The sequence below is a fragment of the Nipponia nippon genome, unplaced genomic scaffold, assembly GCF_047370975.1.
Source record: "Nipponia nippon isolate SJK-2023a ecotype South Korea unplaced genomic scaffold, ASM4737097v1 scaffold_15, whole genome shotgun sequence".
Lineage (NCBI taxonomy): Eukaryota > Metazoa > Chordata > Aves > Pelecaniformes > Threskiornithidae > Nipponia > Nipponia nippon.
Window position 1 is genome coordinate 11,782,028 of NW_028262331.1, and position 17,943 is coordinate 11,799,970.

A 17,943-nucleotide genomic window follows, 5' to 3' on the forward strand; every position below is an offset into this window, starting at 1 on the left:
CAGTCAGCCCCGCGGGCGTGGGGGACACCCCGCCGGCACCCAGGGAGACAGGAGGGGATCGGCCGGAGCATCGTAGAGGGGGAGGGAGGCGGGGGGAGAGCACCGACCTGTCGGGGATTTTACTGCCCAGGCGAAACATCTCCTCCTGGAAGGACGCCATGTCCTGGCAGAGCGGGCAGTGGAAGTGGTGCAGGGCAGAGGAAAACGCCTGGCCCTGGGGCAGACAGATGGCATCAGCATCAGTGGCGGGGGGTACCGCTCGCCCCCCCGGAGCTGGGCCACGGGGTGACAAGAGGGGTGATCATGTCAGGGGCCGGGGGCGATGCCGCCCACCTAAATGCAGCGGCGGTGGAACCAAGCGCTGGTGCAGGTGGGACAGACCAGCGTGTCATAGCAGGGCCGCTCCGCCACCGCCTCCTGGCAGATGAGGCAGAGGGTCTGGCCCTGCTGGACCGCCCGCAGCCGCTGCGTCGGCCGGTGCTTCCAGCAGAAGGACCTGCGGGACGGAGGTGACAGTTCAGCCCCAGCCCTCCTCCGCCCCGGCCCCGGCCCCGGCCCTGGCCCCGCAGGGCGGCAACACTCACTTGAACTCCCCAAAGAACTGGGAGACGCAGCCTCGCTCGATGCCACAGGGAAAGTGGAATACTCGGTGGCAGCGCCGGCCCCGGCAGGTGACTGAGGCGCCCCGCAGCCGGCAGACACAGCACCTCTGGGGACAGCACGGAGGTGGACGGCGTCAGCGCCGCACGCCCCCGGGAACCCTGCTTCGCCCTCACCCGGCACAGCCCCGCAACATTTCGGTGGGCCGCCTGGCCGGTGACGCCAGGCTGCTTATAAAGGCACCGGCCCTCTCCAAATCCCCAGTTTCTGCAGAAATGGGCCTCCTTGCATGAAGGAGGATCTGGGGGGTTGCTTGCAGCCAGCTGCCAGAGCATCCCTGGGGGTTGCTGGGCTGTGCAGCACCGGACGCGGGGCATGGGGACCGGGGTGGGGACACGTGCACCGCAGCCTCACCTTCTGTGTCACCTGCTTCAGCTCCTCCTGTATGTTTGGGAAGAGGAAGCCGTAGAAGCCTTCGTCATCAGCCCCTCTCTGGCTCAGCCTGCCGGCGTGGTACTGCCACCCAGATTTGGGAACCGGCCTGGTAGCACCTGCATTGGTAACAGCAGCGTTGGGGTCTGTCCTGATCCAATGTCATGGGAGGTTTCTATACTATCCTAAGGACGAGATTAAGATGGTGGTATCGGTCAGATGTCTTAAACCTTTCACTTTTATTTGAGGGGAGAAGAGAATGGAGGGAGGATGGAGGGCAAGGGAGGAGAGGAAAAGAATAGGAGGGAGAGAGAAGGAGGAGTTTATCACCACCACTCCAGGTCCGATGATCTGCCGCTGGGTCTTCAGTGGCCTCAGCCGTTGTTGGGTCGGGGTCGGGGTCGGGGGGGGGCGGGAATCAGATCGGAAGGAGTGGCCCCGCGCGCCGTCACCGCCCCCGCCGAGAAGCACGTGTGCTCCTTATATAGGGGCTCACGCATGCGCAGACCACAAATGCGTACGTGCCGTTCGCCACGGCCGTGCTGTCCCCGCCTCGGCTCTCTTCGCGCCTTTAGCCCCTGCGCAGGCGCACGACGTTGTTTTTCTCAAAACTGTGGCGAAGAGGGTGTTCTCGAAGCGTGACGCTGGATGGCGCCACAGCGGCAATGTCGAGACACAACCGCATTTGGTACCGGTTTTCTACACCACCCCGTGGCTCGACATTGCAGCTTGGTGCTATAAGGGAGAGAGAGAAACAGAAAACAAGGGAGAAAGAAAGAAAACACGGAGTTGAGAGAGTTGGGGATAAGGGTGGAGGAAAATTGTGGGAAGGAAAAAGGGAACAACATGGTTTCGGGTGAAGGAATGCCTTAACATAGATTAACTGAGGTATTGCTCAATGCAAGCTCATTCTCAAACGACTTTAACAATTCCTCAGCTTTGAAGGGTAAACATTAGAAATGGGGTTAACAAGGCAGGTGACACCTACAATAAAGGTAAAATAACTGGCAATATGCAATTTCTTCCTTTAGGAGGAATTGGGAACAGGTTTAAATGATGGGTATCAACGTAGGTACTGAGGTTGGTTGTGGCTGGATGGTATGCATTTTTGTTACATCGTCAGGTGGAGAACTAGGAACAAATTGCATATTTGACACCATGTGTCAAATTAATTGAATAAAACATGGAATTATACAGGGTAGGAACAGTAAGGTGGCAGTTGCACATGGAAAATACAATATTAATCGTTTGACCCATGGTGCTCCTGGTAACCAGGACCACAAATTGCCACTCCAGCCACTCCAGGTTTGAACAGGGATGTGGGCTGTTTTCCTGATATCTTTGGTCAGTTGGAGAACTACTTCTCCCACGTCATCTATTTCTAGACAGCAGTTAGAGATATTTAATTTTCCACACACCCCTCCCTCCTCAGCCAATAAATAATCTAAAATCATACAGTGTTGAAGGATTGTCGTGCGCATTTGATGAGATTGTCGAGTTAATAGGTCTATGGTGTCAGCAGTTTTGTTGGTGATAATTTCTAGGGCTGTTGTAGTCTGATTATTCGATTTAGATTATAGATTGGTTCTCTCGCCCCTGCAATGGGCTCATTAGGATTCCAGGTTGCTGGCCCATAGTGTTCAATTATTCGCTCGGGGGGCCATTCGTCATTTCCCCATTTTTGTGTCCCACCTAAATTTACCTTGGTAGACCGCGGCTTACGGGCAATACTTCTATCCCCGAGGTTATCATACAGTTTTACGCCTAGTTGGGGTCCACCAGTTTCTGGCAAGAGGAAAAACAGGGGCCTTATGATCCCTATATGACAAACTCCCGACCACCCCGCGGGTTAAGAATTTATATGCCGTATTCCCACAGATCCAATAATGCCCTTTTTTGGCTTTATTTCCCTGAGCAAATGGCCCATCTTTCCTCGGTGGAAACTGAAAGCAAGTTGTGTCTTTGTCGCCCAGAGGGCTGAAAAGGTGGTTGCCCCATCCCTTATTCAGCTGGTACAATACCAAGCCCCATAAGTAGCGAACATTTAATATTTACTTTTTACAAAGAAAACTAAACAATTAATTTTCTAAGCAAGTACAACATTTCATGTTACTTGGCTATTAAATTTTCCCATATACAGGACTATTTAATGATGAAAACAGAGGAAGATCAAAAAAGTAAGAATTATGTATATAGTAAATCATAGGTTGAAATTCTTGAAATGTCTAACATACAGAGGTATCATTGGAAAATTATTGGGTATTTTTTCTTAAATAAGCACACACACACATATATATGCTTAAACATGCACCAGACAATTAGATGTCGTTGTACTATTGCATAAAGACTGTAGTGCACTGAAACATCTAATATTTAGCCTGTTTGCCATAAATATTAAATCTTGAATTATTCATAGAGCTGCAATGAAGTACAAACATGTATGCACACATATGTACCACCAATTATAAAACCTGATCTACACAGTGGAATATTCTAATGGGTTGGTGTCCCCGAGTTAAAATGATCCAAAGTAGCAGGTGCATTGTGGTCATATTGCTGCCCTTAAAAAACAGAAACAGGAACAAAACTCGCTCCTTGGGTTAGAAGGAGGGAATAATCCATTTGGTGTGGATTTTGTGGCTTCTCCCACTGGTATCTTTTGCTTTCCATGTATATTTGTTTAGGGGGTATCTAACATGACAGGCACAGCTCCCACGGTGGGAAGCTTGACCAGAACCGGCTGGCCAGGAGAGTAAGATGATGCACTGGGGGAATTGGGGTTTCGAGAGACAGGTACCATGGTTGGGGCTTGTGGACAAAATGCCGCAATTTTCAGGCACCTGTTTGTACCCCAGCAATTACTGACATTGGCCACTGCCTCCCCCACCCGCTCAGCCCATCCCGGTTGGTGGGGTTTAGTAGATCTTTATTATTGCGGGTGAGTTGTCTGATAAACATCCACCCTCAGCCTCCCTCCTCACCCTGAGGGGGGGGAGGTTTTAGTTTCCCACCACTCTTTTCGTCCTTCTTAAACCCTTCCTCCCTGTCCAATGCCAGCGCAGAAGGCAGGTTCGGTTTGGGAGGGGGTCCTTGCCCGGACCACCTCCGCACCAGGAGCTCTAACTTTTTGGTGAGGAGCCCGTCCATCAAGTCTCGGGGCACACCCTTTTGCAGTCCCTTTTGCCACAATCCTTGTTGGAACGGGGGGTTTCTCCCTTTCTGTTAGGTCGGGGCTTCCCCGCGAAGAAGCCAGCAATTTATTTGCCGGCTCCGCTGCCCGCACAGCCCTAGTTTCTACCTTTTGGTAAGTCCTGCCCACTGGTCCATATTTCCTCCCGTAGTTTATCAGTTCCTGAGCTATCTCCCCCCAGGTCCACACCTTCCTCCCCCACTGCCGCTGTTCGGGGGTTACCGTTCCCTCCAGGGCAGCTGCGATTCGCTCCTCGCGAGGCACAGTTTGAATTCTCCCCTGTAACTGGATCCCGATAGGTTTTAGCGAGTCGGGGAGTCCTCTTATTAGCGGCGTCAGCCGCTCGGGGTCTACTGGTAGTAACATCGGAGAGCTTAGGTTTGGTTTAAGTTCCCGGTCATACATCATTTGCAGGCATGCTGCCTTCTGTACGTTTTCTAGTAGTTGATCGACCGAACCAGTTATAGCTAGGGGATGCCCCCTCTCCAATGGGTGCAGCCCCCCCGCCCAATATGCGGCCCTCTGGGTCAGAGACCATGGGGCTCGGCGATCGCCCGTTGTGAGGAAGACGCCGGGGCCCCAATACCCCTCTGCTTCCTTTTCCGATAGCATGACCCTGTCCCCCCCCGACAGGGATACCCTCCACACATATTCAGTTTCGGACTCCCTTGCTGTTCTAGCAAAATCCTTTTGGAGTTTAGCCAATTCGGTGGCGGTAGAAGGGATTTCTTTGGTGGCAACTTGGGGACGGTTGTCGCTATCGTCCTCATATATGTATTCTGTCTTTACCAGCGGGCACGTATGGGGGGGGTTATCCACAGTCTCTCTTAATTGCTTTAAATCTTTCTGGGGATAAATTTGGTGTACCCCTTTCTCCTCCAGCATTACCTCCGCCTCAGCGGGGGGTGTCTACCTCCCTCAGGAGCTGAACCCTTAGCTCCTCCTTCAAAATCATAGCTTGGTGCTTCTCCTCTAGCGCCCGTTCGGTCTCTAGTAATTGCTCTCGCAGCGGTGTTATCGCCGCTTGCAACGAAGCGTCCACAGCCTCCAATTGGCAGGGCGCTCGTTTCTTGTCCTCCACCGCCACTGCCAGACATGCTCCTAACACAGCACAAACGATGGCTTTCCCTTTCCCCTTCTTCACTCCAGCTTCTTTACGCAAGACCGCTATTCGGTCCATAACACTTTGCAGTTGGAACCAGTGGTCCTGTGCCCAATCTCGTCCCGGGGGTGAGGGGCGAGAGTGGTATGTTTCTAAAAACTCATATAATTTCTCTGTCTCTTCACAGGAATCGCCTGCCTTTTGGGCGGCCATGTCCTACAAAGGGGAGTTCGTCCTGGGAGGGTCAAACCTTAGAAAAACCAAGTTTCCCCTATGCACTCCCAGGAGGCCAAAACACAAACTAATACCAAAAAGTTCCTCCAAAGGGGGGTGTCGTCCCGAGAGGGTCACGCTTCAGTATCCAAGTTCCCCCTATACGCTCCCAGGAGGCCAGACCGTACACTACTACAAGACAGAGGAGAGCCTACAAAGGGGATATCGTCCTGAGGGGGTCACACCGTAAAATTCAAGCTTCCCCCTATATTCCCTCAGGAGCTCAAATCACAAAGTAGTACGTGCGTTTCAGTGCAAAGGTCTCAACACCCACTCCTTCCTTGCGCTTCGTTCACCTCCGGCTGCTTCCCTCGTGGGAGAGCAGAGCTGCGGATCGGAACTCCGCACTCGCTTCGTACTTATTTGTACGTCTTGTTCACACGCAATCGCTCAGCACACCGTAAGGTTGCATGACACTCTCGTCTCAAGGGATCCTGTCCGTGACGCCAATTAAATGTCCCGATCCAATGTCGGGGGAGGTTTCTATACGATCCCAAGGACGAGATTAAGACACTGGAATCGGTCAGATGTTGTACAACCTTTCACTTTTATTTGAGGGGAGAAGAGAATGGAGGGAGGAGGGAGGACAAGGGAGGAGAGGAAAAGAATAGGGGGGGGAGAGACAGAGACAAGGAGGAGTTTATCACCACCACTCCGAGTCCCATGATCTTCTGCTGGGTCTTCGGTGGCCTCAGGCTTCATCGGGGACCGAAGGGGGGGGCCGTGAGGGTGCAGGAATGGAAGAGTGGTCGCACGCACCGCCCCCACCGAGGAGCCTGTGTGCTCCCTATATAGGGGCTCTCGCGCATGCGCAGATCGCAAATGTGTGCATGCGGTTTTGTCACGGACGTGCTGACCCGGCCTCTGCTCTTTTCACGCCTTTAGTCCCTGCGCAGGTGCACGAGGTTGCTTTTCTCAAAACTGTGGCGAAGAGGGTTTTCTCGAAGCGTGACGCAGGATGGCGATACAGCGGGAATGTCGAGACAAAACCGCATTTGGTACCAGTTCTCTACAGGGCCAGCGCGGAGGCTCTCGCCCTGCAGTGCTCAGTGCTCACCAGTGCCCGTGTCGCTGCAGTCGTTGCACTCCCAGGAGCTGGCACCCTCTCCTAGGGCAGAGCAGCGCTGGTGTGTCCCCTGGGAGCCACAGGAGCTGCAAAGCAGAAGTCTCCAGGGCCTGGGGGAGCAACAGGACCCACTGTCAGCAAAGGCCCCTGAGCTGCGGGCTGCCAGCTCCAGCGCTGTGCTGAGCCCAGCTCCACCCTGCTCCCCTCCGTGCCCGGCTCAGCAGCCCAGGGAACCTCCATCCCTGCCCAAAGGAGGAGACGAAGGCATCGTCTCCTCGCCGGGGCTGTGGGGACCAGGGTCATCGGCACTCACCCATTCGCCTCCGCCTGCTCCCGTCCCGCCGGGCACAGGCACTGGCTGGCGTCACAGGAGCTGTGCCGCTGATAATGGTCCGCGAAGGCCCCGTCCTCCTCCCAGGCAGCATCCCTGCGGGAGCCGGGGAGCAGTCAGCCCCGCGGGCGTGGGGGACACCCCGCCGGCACCCAGGGAGACAGGAGGGGATCGGCCGGAGCATCGTAGAGGGGGAGGGAGGCGGGGGGAGAGCACCGACCTGTCGGGGATTTTGATGCCCAGGCGAAACATCTCTTCCTGGAAGGACGCCATGTCCTGGCAGAGCGGGCAGCGGAAGTGGTGCAGGCCAGAGGACAACGCCTGGCCCTGGGGCAGAGAGATGGCATCAGCATCAGTGGCGGGGGGTACCGCTCGCCCCCCCGGAGCTGGGCCACGGGGTGACAAGAGGGGTGATCATGTCAGGGGCCGGGGGCGATGCCGCCCACCTGGATGCAGCGGCGGTGGAACCAAGCGCTGGTGCAGGTGGGACAGACCAGCGTGTCATAGCAGGGCCGCTCCGCCACCGCCTCCTGGCAGATGAGGCAGAGGGTCTGGCCCTGCTGGACCGCCCGCAGCCGCTGCGTCGGCCGGTGCTTCCAGCAGAAGGACCTGCGGGACGGAGGTGACAGTTCAGCCCCAGCCCTCCTCCGCCCCGGCCCCGGCCCTGGCCCCGCAGGGCGGCAACACTCACTTGAACTCCCCAAAGAACTGGGAGACGCAGCCTCGCTCGATGCCACAGGGAAAGTGGAATACTCGGTGGCAGCGCCGGCCCCGGCAGGTGACCGAGGCGCCCCGCAGCCGGCAGACACAGCACCTCTGGGGACAGCACGGAGGTGGACGGCGTCAGCGCCGCACGCCCCCGGGAACCCTGCTTCGCCCTCACCCGGCACAGCCCCGCAACATTTCGGTGGGCCGCCTGGCCGGTGACGCCAGGCTGCTTATAAAGGCACCGGCCCTCTCCAAATCCCCAGTTTCTGCAGAAATGGGCCTCCTTGCATGAAGGAGGATCTGGGGGGTTGCTTGCAGCCAGCTGCCAGAGCATCCCTGGGGGTTGCCGGGCTGTGCAGCACCGGACGCGGGGCATGGGGACCGGGGTGGGGACACGTGCGCCCCGGCCTCACCTTCTGTGCCACCCGCTGCAGCTCCTGCTCTATGTCCGGGAAGAGGAAGCCATAGAAGCCTTCGTCATCGGCCCCTCTCTGGCTCAGCCTGCCGGCGTGGTACTGCAAGAGGGGAAAAGAAAGTGCGTGCCAGGGGCTGCCGGCGGTGCGGGGCTAGGGACGCGGGGGTGTCGGGGACCGGGGGTGTTGGGGACCAGGGGGTGTCGAGCCCCGGGGACTCACCAGGCAGTTCTCATGGACACATAGCCCACCCTGACGGCACAGCTGCCCAACGACTTGGGGGTCGCAGTCTGCCCGCTGACACAGCCCGCACACTGCCAGGGGACAGCAGCAGCGTCACCCCCAGCACCGCGCCGGGGTGCCAGTTGCGGTAATGCCAGGAGCGGGATGGGGGAGAGGCCGGAGCACCTTCCCATGGCAGGGGGCCCTCTGCTCGCACAGCCGGGCCCCGGCCAAAATCCCCTCTGGCAGGTGCCCGGGGGATGCTCTGCGCTCACCTTCCTCCTCGGGGGCCTGAGGCTTCCTTTTGCATGGGGGAGGCGCGCAGGAGGGTCCTGCCTGCTCCTCCGGCGGCGCTGCCCGACGCTTGGCGGGGCGGGACTGTGGCATCTTGCAGCGCCGAGACCTCAGCTTCATCTCTGCAAGTGGCTGCAGCGAAGGGGGTGGCTGGGCGTGGGGACAGCGGTGTGGTCAAAGACCATTCCCACCCTCCAGTGTCCGTGGCAAACGCGCCACAGAGCCGGGGGCAGTTGCGCGGGGGTATTTATCCAGCCCAGGGCGTTTGTGACACAGGTCCGCGCACGCATATGGTCACAAACACAGTCCCGCATGTGCGGAGCCGTGTCACAAACGTCCCCGCGCCCAGTCATCACCTTCCGGCATCTGGGGCCTGGGGCCAGGCGCGGGGCTGTGATCCAGGCAGGGAGGGAGCATGGCATGGGCTTGTTGTGGTCATCATCTCCCTGCCCCTTGCGGTGCCCCCCGCTGCAGCCGGCCCAGACTCCGGCCCCTGGACTCTTCGGGGAGTTCAAGTGAGCATGGCTGCCTGCCGGGGCTGGGGCTGAACTGCCGTCTCCATCCCACAGGTCCTTCTGCTGGAAGCACCAACCAGCGCCTCCACGTGAAGCTGCCTTCCCCAGAAGCCCCATTTATTGGCATGCCATAATTGCCTGTACGTTCTCGTCTCATTCGGTTATGGAGCTGGCTGTGTCCCCTCCCCTGCTGTCGCCCTCTCCACACTGCTGTACGTCCCTCGATGGGTTTAATAAAAGGCCCTGTTCTGACCTGCAGCTGGAGTGAGACAATGAAGAGCCTGCGGGAGAAACCATGGGTCCCGCTGCGTCGGCCGGTGCTTGCAGCAGAAGGACCTGCGGGACGGAGGTGACAGTTCAGCCCCAGCCCTCCTCCGCCCCGGCCCCCAAGGGCCAAGGCTGGTGCCCCCAGCTCCCCCCCAGGATGAAGCAGCCCCTGCCCGGGCGTGGGGTTTAAGGGCGCCCCGGGCAGCTGCCCGCCAGCTGGGATGCAGATTGAGGCAGGGATAAGGGCAGGCCCAGCCCCGCAATGGGAGAAAGGCTGGGTTTGGGGGGTTTGGGGGGTTGGTTTGGTTTTTATCCCAGATGGGTCAAGGGGTTAAACAGGGGTGGCTGCAGAAGGAGAGGTGCTTGGAGGTTTAGCACTGTCCTTCAGCCCTGGCCAGACCCTAGAGATGGGCACCCATGGGGGTGACCCTGCTGGTGCCGGGGGGCTCCACGTCCCCGGGAATCACCTCGTCTCATGGGGAAAAGCCTCCCGCAGCCCCTGGAGCCCGTCCAGCAGCAATGGGGATGACAAACGAAGGAAATTGGACCATACCAGGCCTGTCACTCGTGTCAATAATTTCCTTAACGACAAGAAGACGTTGAAGGGGACAGAGCGTACCCTCAGCAAGTTCGCTGATGAGACAAAACTGGGAGGCGTGGCCGATACACCAGAAGGCTGTGCTGCTGTTCAGCGAGACCTGGGCAGGCTCGAGAGCTGGGGGAGAGGAACCTAATGGAGTCCAACAAAGGCAAGGGCAGGGTCCTGCACCTAGGGAGGAATTACCCCATGCACCAGTACAGGTTAGGGTTGACCTGCTGGAAAGCAGCTCTGTGGAGCAGGACCTGGGAGTCCTGGTGGACAACAGGTTAACCACAGGCCGGCAACGTGCCCTTGCGGCCAGGAAGGCCAATGGTATCCTGGGCTGCATTGGGAAGAGCATGGCCAGCAGGCCGAGGGAGGTGATCCTCCCCCTCTGCCGTGCCCTGGTGAGGCCCCGTCTGGAGCGCTGCGTCCAGTTCCGGGCTCCCCACTTCAAGAAAGACAAGGAAGTACTGCAGAGAGTCCAGCGAGGGCCGCCAAGATGGTTAGGGGACTGGAGCACCGCTCTTATGAGGAAAGGCGGAGAGAGCTGGCTCTGTTTAGCCTGGCGGAGACTGAGAGGGGAGCTTATCAACGCTTACAAACAGCTGAAGGGCGGGTGTCAGGAGGATGGGGCCAGGCTCTCTTCAGGGGTTGCCCAGCGACAGGGTAAGGGGCAACGGGCACAACCAGAACGACAGGACGTTCCCGCTGAATATGAGCTAAACCGTCTTTTTGTTGAGGGTGACAGAGCACTGGAACAGGCTGCCCAGAGAGGCTGTAGAGTCTCCTTCGCTGGAGATATTCATAACCCGCCTGGACACGATCCTGGGCAACCTGCCCTGGGGGAACCTGCTTGAGCAGGGGGTTGGACTAGATGATCTCCAGAGGGCCCTTCCAACCCCAGCCAGTCTGTGATTCTGTGAAAATGCAGGTGCTTTGGGGCAGGCTTCCAGCGAGCGCAGGGAGGCTGGAGCAGCCTTCATCCGCCTGGTGCCCATCGAGGCTCTGGCCGCGGAGCTTCAGAGCTGACTCTGCATCCCCGCTGTGACTGGTGGAGCGGGTGAGAAGTGGTATTTGTGGCAAAACTGGGAATAAGTTGGGATTTGATTCCTGGCAGTGGTTTTCCGCCAGCAATGGCGGCGGTGGCTGCGGGTGCCCATGCCACGGCAGCTGAGCTGGGCTGGGCTGCCCGTCCACAGCGCAGCTCCACAGCCCCCAACACAGTGATGCTGCTGGGGCTGTTGCAAAGCAAATCCCTGTCTGGTTTCGGCTGGGATAGAGGTAATTTTCTCCCCAGTAGCTGCTCCAGTGCTGTGGTTTGGCTTTAGGATGAGAATCCTGTTGATCACCCCCTGATGTTTCAGCTGTCGCTGAGCAGTGCTCACACCGGTCAAGGCCGCCTCAGCTTCCCCTGCTCTGCCCGTGCACACGGAGCTGGGAGGGGGCACAGCCAGGGAGACTGACCCAGACTGGCCACGGGGCCATTCCGTACCTATGGCGTCGTGCCCAGTATGGAAACTGGGGGGAGCTGGCCAGGAAGGGGGTACTGCTGCTTGGGGCTGGGCATCGGTTGGCAGGTGGTGAGCAATGGCATCAGGCATCACTTGCTTTGTATTATTATTATTACTACGACTATTTTACTTTATGTCAGTTATTAAACCGTCTTTATCAACCCACGGGTTTTCTCAGTTTTACTCTTCCAATTGTCTCCCGCATCCCACCGTGGGGGACTGAGCGAGGGGCTGGGTGGTGCTCAGTTGCCGGTTGGGGTTAAACCACGACAGTTGCCTGTCCACGGCGCAACTCCGCAGCCCCCTGACACAGGGGTGCTGCTGGGGCCGTTGCAAAGCAAAGCCCTGCCTGGAGCTTGCTGCTGTTGCTTCACGGCTGCCTGCTTGGGATTGCCGTCAGGGCTCTGGCCATGGGGCTTCGTGCCCCAGCGTGGCTCACGGCCGCTGGGGTCCTTGCAGCAGCGGCAGGGTTGGTGTCAGGGGGTTTGGGCGCTGGCCGGTCCCTGCCAGGCACGCAGATGGAATCTGAAAGTCGCAGCCCCATGGCCGGTGCTTCCTCTTGCAGGAAGCCTTCCTCAAGGCAGTTTCCTTGCCTTCTTCCAACTCAACAAAACTGCACAATCCTGACATTTTCCCAGTATGATGCATTTATTTTTTATTTCCTTGAAACCCCGTGCCCACCCAGCAGCTGGGGCATAAACGGAGGGCATCGCCACGGGGGCCGAGCATGGTGCAGAGGAGAGCCCTGCAGCCCCCAGCTCCAGCCCCGCTTGCAGATCCCTCGGCCCCCGCGGCGCCATGAAGGTCCTCGCAGCCGCCCTGGTCGCTCTCCTCCTCGCGGCCACCTGCTCCCCGTGCGAGGCCCATCTCGGTGAGACCGGCGTCGCTGTGTCCTCCCCAGGGCTGGGGGTGCCATCGCTCCGCCGGGGCAGCTGGAGAGCCCCATCCCCGTCAGCGGGGACCCTCGTGGCTGTGGGGAGGGCTGGGAGCACTTGAACGGCAGCCTTCTTCAACGGGAAACATTATTCTGTTTAACTTATTCAAGTTAGTTAAACTAAATTTTTTTGCTAAGAAAAGGGAAAACACAAAACTAATTTAAACTGTACCAAAACAATAATTTAAAACAAAGTAATTTAAACTCTATCAATAGTCCTGTTAATGAAGAGTCAGGAGTTTTGATGCCTAAATAGTGTTTGTGCTATCAAACCCTTTGGGTGTCTCTGAAGTCCCTGCTGGAGCCCCGTGGTGGGAGAAGGGACCCACGGGGACCCCTTGCCCTCCCCACGCCCTGGGCTCGCTGCTCCCCCCTGCGCAGGGCGACCTCGGCCCCACGGCAGCTGCTGCGGTGCTTCCCCCTCCCCAGTCCGCGTTCAGCTCCGCTGCCACCCAGCACGTCCCCACGGGGTGACACCAGCATCTCACCTGGGGCTGCCAGCGCTGCTCCTATTTGGCAAACGGCCTGGCAGCACCCGTGGTGCCAGCAGCAGGGTGGGGGCCACCGCGGAGGCTCTCGCCCTGCAGTGCTCAGTGCTCACCAGTGCCCGTGTCGCTGCAGTCGTTGCACTCCCAGGAGCTGGCACCCTCTCCTAGGGCAGAGCAGCGCTGGTGTGTCCCCTGGGAGCCACAGGAGCTGCAAAGCAGAAGTCTCCAGGGCCTGGGGGAGCAACAGGACCCACTGTCAGCAAAGGCCCCTGAGCTGCGGGCTGCCAGCTCCAGCGCTGTGCTGAGCCCAGCTCCACCCTGCTCCCCTCCGTGCCCGGCTCAGCAGCCCAGGGAACCTCCATCCCTGCCCAAAGGAGGAGACGAAGGCATCGTCTCCTCGCCGGGGCTGTGGGGACCAGGGTCATCGGCACTCACCCATTCGCCTCCGCCTGCTCCCGTCCCGCCGGGCACAGGCACTGGCTGGCGTCACAGGAGCTGTGCCGCTGATAATGGTCCGCGAAGGCCCCGTCCTCCTCCCAGGCAGCATCCCTGCGGGAGCCGGGGAGCAGTCAGCCCCGCGGGCGTGGGGGACACCCCGCCGGCACCCAGGGAGACAGGAGGGGATCGGCCGGAGCATCGTAGAGGGGGAGGGAGGCGGGGGGAGAGCACCGACCTGTCGGGGATTTTGATGCCCAGGCGAAACATCTCTTCCTGGAAGGACGCCATGTCCTGGCAGAGCGGGCAGCGGAAGTGGTGGAGGCCAGAGGACAAGGCCTGGCCCTGGGGCAGAGAGATGGCATCAGCATCAGTGGCGGGGGGTACCGCTCGCCCCCCCGGAGCTGGGCCACGGGGTGACAAGAGGGGTGATCATGTCAGGGGCCGGGGGCGATGCCGCCCACCTGGATGCAGCGGCGGTGGAACCAAGCGCTGGTGCAGGTGGGACAGACCAGCGTGTCATAGCAGGGCCGCTCCGCCACCGCCTCCTGGCAGATGAGGCAGAGGGTCTGGCCCTGCTGGACCGCCCGCAGCCGCTGCGTCGGCCGGTGCTTCCAGCAGAAGGACCTGCGGGACGGAGGTGACAGTTCAGCCCCAGCCCTCCTCCGCCCCGGCCCCGGCCCTGGCCCCGCAGGGCGGCAACACTCACTTGAACTCCCCAAAGAACTGGGAGACGCAGCCTCGCTCGATGCCACAGGGAAAGTGGAATACTCGGTGGCAGCGCCGGCCCCGGCAGGTGACCGAGGCGCCCCGCAGCCGGCAGACACAGCACCTCTGGGGACAGCACGGAGGTGGACGGCGTCAGCGCCGCACGCCCCCGGGAACCCTGGTTCGCCCTCACCCGGCACAGCCCCGCAACATTTCGGTGGGCCGCCTGGCCGGTGACGCCAGGCTGCTTATAAAGGCACCGGCCCTCTCCAAATCCCCAGTTTCTGCAGAAATGGGCCTCCTTGCATGAAGGAGGATCTGGGGGGTTGCTTGCAGCCAGCTGCCAGAGCATCCCTGGGGGTTGCCGGGCTGTGCAGCACCGGACGCGGGGCATGGGGACCGGGGTGGGGACACGTGCGCCCCGGCCTCACCTTCTGTGCCACCCGCTGCAGCTCCTGCTCTATGTCCGGGAAGAGGAAGCCATAGAAGCCTTCGTCATCGGCCCCTCTCTGGCTCAGCCTGCCGGCGTGGTACTGCAAGAGGGGAAAAGAAAGTGCGTGCCACGGGCTGCCGGCGGTGCGGGGCTAGGGACGCGGGGGTGTCGGGGACCGGGGGTGTTGGGGACCAGGGGGTGTCGAGCCCCGGGGACTCACCAGGCAGTTCTCATGGACACATAGCCCACCCTGACGGCACAGCTGCCCAACGACTTGGGGGTCGCAGTCTGCCCGCTGACACAGCCCGCACACTGCCAGGGGACAGCAGCAGCGTCACCCCCAGCACCGCGCCGGGGTGCCAGTTGCGGTAATGCCAGGAGCGGGATGGGGGAGAGGCCGGAGCACCTTCCCATGGCAGGGGGCCCTCTGCTCGCACAGCCGGGCCCCGGCCAAAATCCCCTCTGGCAGGTGCCCGGGGGGATGCTCTGCGCTCACCTTCCTCCTCGGGGGCCTGAGGCTTCCTTTTGCATGGGGGAGGCGCGCAGGAGGGTCCTGCCTGCTCCTCCGGCGGCGCTGCCCGACGCTTGGCGGGGCGGGACTGTGGCATCTTGCAGCGCCGAGACCTCAGCTTCATCTCTGCAAGTGGCTGCAGCGAAGGGGGTGGCTGGGCGTGGGGACAGCGGTGTGGTCAAAGACCATTCCCACCCTCCAGTGTCCGTGGCAAACGCGCCACAGAGCCGGGGGCAGTTGCGCGGGGGTATTTATCCAGCCCAGGGCGTTTGTGACACAGGTCCGCGCACGCATATGGTCACAAACACAGTCCCGCATGTGCGGAGCCGTGTCACAAACGTCCCCGCGCCCAGTCATCACCTTCCGGCATCTGGGGCCTGGGGCCAGGCGCGGGGCTGTGATCCAGGCAGGGAGGGAGCATGGCATGGGCTTGTTGTGGTCATCATCTCCCTGCCCCTTGCGGTGCCCCCCGCTGCAGCCGGCCCAGACTCCGGCCCCTGGACTCTTCGGGGAGTTCAAGTGAGCATGGCTGCCTGCCGGGGCTGGGGCTGAACTGCCGTCTCCATCCCACAGGTCCTTCTGCTGGAAGCACCAACCAGCGCCTCCACGTGAAGCTGCCTTCCCCAGAAGCCCCATTTATTGGCATGCCATAATTGCCTGTACGTTCTCGTCTCATTCGGTTATGGAGCTGGCTGTGTCCCCTCCCCTGCTGTCGCCCTCTCCACACTGCTGTACGTCCCTCGATGGGTTTAATAAAAGGCCCTGTTCTGACCTGCAGCTGGAGTGAGACAATGAAGAGCCTGCGGGAGAAACCATGGGTCCCGCTGCGTCGGCCGGTGCTTGCAGCAGAAGGACCTGCGGGACGGAGGTGACAGTTCAGCCCCAGCCCTCCTCCGCCCCGGCCCCCAAGGGCCACGGCTGGTGCCCCCAGCTCCCCCCCAGGATGAAGCAGCCCCTGCCCGGGCGTGGGGTTTAAGGGCGCCCTGGGCAGCTGCCCGCCAGCTGGGATGCAGATTGAGGCAGGGATAAGGGCAGGCCCAGCCCCGCAATGGGAGAAAGGCTGGGTTTGGGGGGTTGGTTTGGTTTTTATCCCAGATGGGTCAAGGGGTTAAACAGGGGTGGCTGCAGAAGGAGAGGTGCTTGGAGGTTTAGCACTGTCCTTCAGCCCTGGCCAGACCCTAGAGATGGGCACCCATGGGGGTGACCCTGCTGGTGCCGGGGGGCTCCACGTCCCCGGGAATCACCTCGTCTCATGGGGAAAAGCCTCCCGCAGCCCCTGGAGCCCGTCCAGCAGCAATGGGGATGACAAACGAAGGAAATTGGACCATACCAGGCCTGTCACTCGTGTCAATAATTTCCTTAACGACAAGAAGACGTTGAAGGGGACAGAGCGTACCCTCAGCAAGTTGGCTGATGAGACAAAACTGGGAGGCGTGGCCGATACACCAGAAGGCTGTGCTGCTGTTCAGCGAGACCTGGGCAGGCTCGAGAGCTGGGGGAGAGGAACCTAATGGAGTCCAACAAAGGCAAGGGCAGGGTCCTGCACCTAGGGAGGAATTACCCCATGCACCAGTACAGGTTAGGGTTGACCTGCTGGAAAGCAGCTCTGTGGAGCAGGACCTGGGAGTCCTGGTGGACAACAGGTTAACCACAGGCCGGCAACGTGCCCTTGCGGCCAGGAAGGCCAATGGTATCCTGGGCTGCATTGGGAAGAGCATGGCCAGCAGGCCGAGGGAGGTGATCCTCCCCCTCTGCCGTGCCCTGGTGAGGCCCCGTCTGGAGCGCTGCGTCCAGTTCCGGGCTCCCCACTTCAAGAAAGACAAGGAAGTACTGCAGAGAGTCCAGCGAGGGCCGCCAAGATGGTTAGGGGACTGGAGCACCGCTCTTATGAGGAAAGGCGGAGAGAGCTGGCTCTGTTTAGCCTGGCGGAGACTGAGAGGGGAGCTTATCAACGCTTACAAACAGCTGAAGGGCGGGTGTCAGGAGGATGGGGCCAGGCTCTCTTCAGGGGTTGCCCAGCGACAGGGTAAGGGGCAACGGGCACAACCAGAACGACAGGACGTTCCCGCTGAATATGAGCTAAACCGTCTTTTTGTTGAGGGTGACAGAGCACTGGAACAGGCTGCCCAGAGAGGCTGTAGAGTCTCCTTCGCTGGAGATATTCATAACCCGCCTGGACACGATCCTGGGCAACCTGCCCTGGGGGAACCTGCTTGAGCAGGGGGTTGGACTAGATGATCTCCAGAGGGCCCTTCCAACCCCAGCCAGTCTGTGATTCTGTGAAAATGCAGGTGCTTTGGGGCAGGCTTCCAGCGAGCGCAGGGAGGCTGGAGCAGCCTTCATCCGCCTGGTGCCCATCGAGGCTCTGGCCACGGAGCTTCAGAGCTGACTCTGCATCCCCGCTGTGACTGGTGGAGCGGGTGAGAAGTGGTATTTGTGGCAAAACTGGGAATAAGTTGGGATTTGATTCCTGGCAGTGGTTTTCCGCCAGCAATGGCGGCGGTGGCTGCGGGTGCCCATGCCACGGCAGCTGAGCTGGGCTGGGCTGCCCGTCCACAGCGCAGCTCCACAGCCCCCAACACAGTGATGCTGCTGGGGCTGTTGCAAAGCAAATCCCTGTCTGGTTTCGGCTGGGATAGAGGTAATTTTCTCCCCAGTAGCTGCTCCAGTGCTGTGGTTTGGCTTTAGGATGAGAATCCTGTTGATCACCCCCTGATGTTTCAGTTGTCGCTGAGCAGTGCTCACACCGGTCAAGGCCGCCTCAGCTTCCCCTGCTCTGCCCGTGCACACGGAGCTGGGAGGGGGCACAGCCAGGGGTGCTGACCCAGACTGGCCACGGGGCCATTCCGTACCTATGGCGTCGTGCCCAGTATGGAAACTGGGGGGAGCTGGCCAGGAAGGGGGTACTGCTGCTTGGGGCTGGGCAT

The 17,943-nt window shown here is 60.0% G+C and overlaps 3 protein-coding genes across 3 annotated transcripts; all 3 read right to left on the bottom strand.

Annotated features, from left to right (window-relative positions):
• Positions 1-333: 333 nt before the first annotated feature.
• Positions 334-5,741, bottom strand: LOC148056337 (uncharacterized). Its single transcript, XM_087752082.1, is given in 6 exon segments — positions 334-496; positions 585-709; positions 1,015-1,151; positions 4,014-4,225; positions 4,227-5,116; positions 5,154-5,741. Coding segments are annotated over 6 exon segments (1,911 nt in total). The 5' UTR covers positions 5,538-5,741.
• Positions 5,742-6,643: 902 nt separating this feature from the next.
• LOC148056338 (E3 ubiquitin-protein ligase PHF7-like) lies at positions 6,644-8,724 on the bottom strand. The gene is made up of 8 exons (XM_087752084.1): positions 8,613-8,724; positions 8,338-8,429; positions 8,116-8,217; positions 7,686-7,810; positions 7,441-7,603; positions 7,215-7,321; positions 6,977-7,090; positions 6,644-6,773 (listed from the first exon to the last, which is right to left on the bottom strand). The coding sequence occupies exons 1-8, from the start codon at positions 8,722-8,724 to the stop codon at positions 6,644-6,646; spliced, it is 945 nt and encodes a 314-aa protein (XP_087608210.1).
• A 4,307-nt stretch (positions 8,725-13,031) lies between these two features.
• On the bottom strand, positions 13,032-15,113 carry LOC148056339 (E3 ubiquitin-protein ligase PHF7-like). The gene is made up of 8 exons (XM_087752085.1): positions 15,002-15,113; positions 14,726-14,817; positions 14,504-14,605; positions 14,074-14,198; positions 13,829-13,991; positions 13,603-13,709; positions 13,365-13,478; positions 13,032-13,161 (listed from the first exon to the last, which is right to left on the bottom strand). Exons 1-8 carry the CDS (start codon positions 15,111-15,113, stop codon positions 13,032-13,034), a joined length of 945 nt encoding a protein of 314 aa, XP_087608211.1.
• Between the last annotated feature and the right edge of the window lie 2,830 nt (positions 15,114-17,943).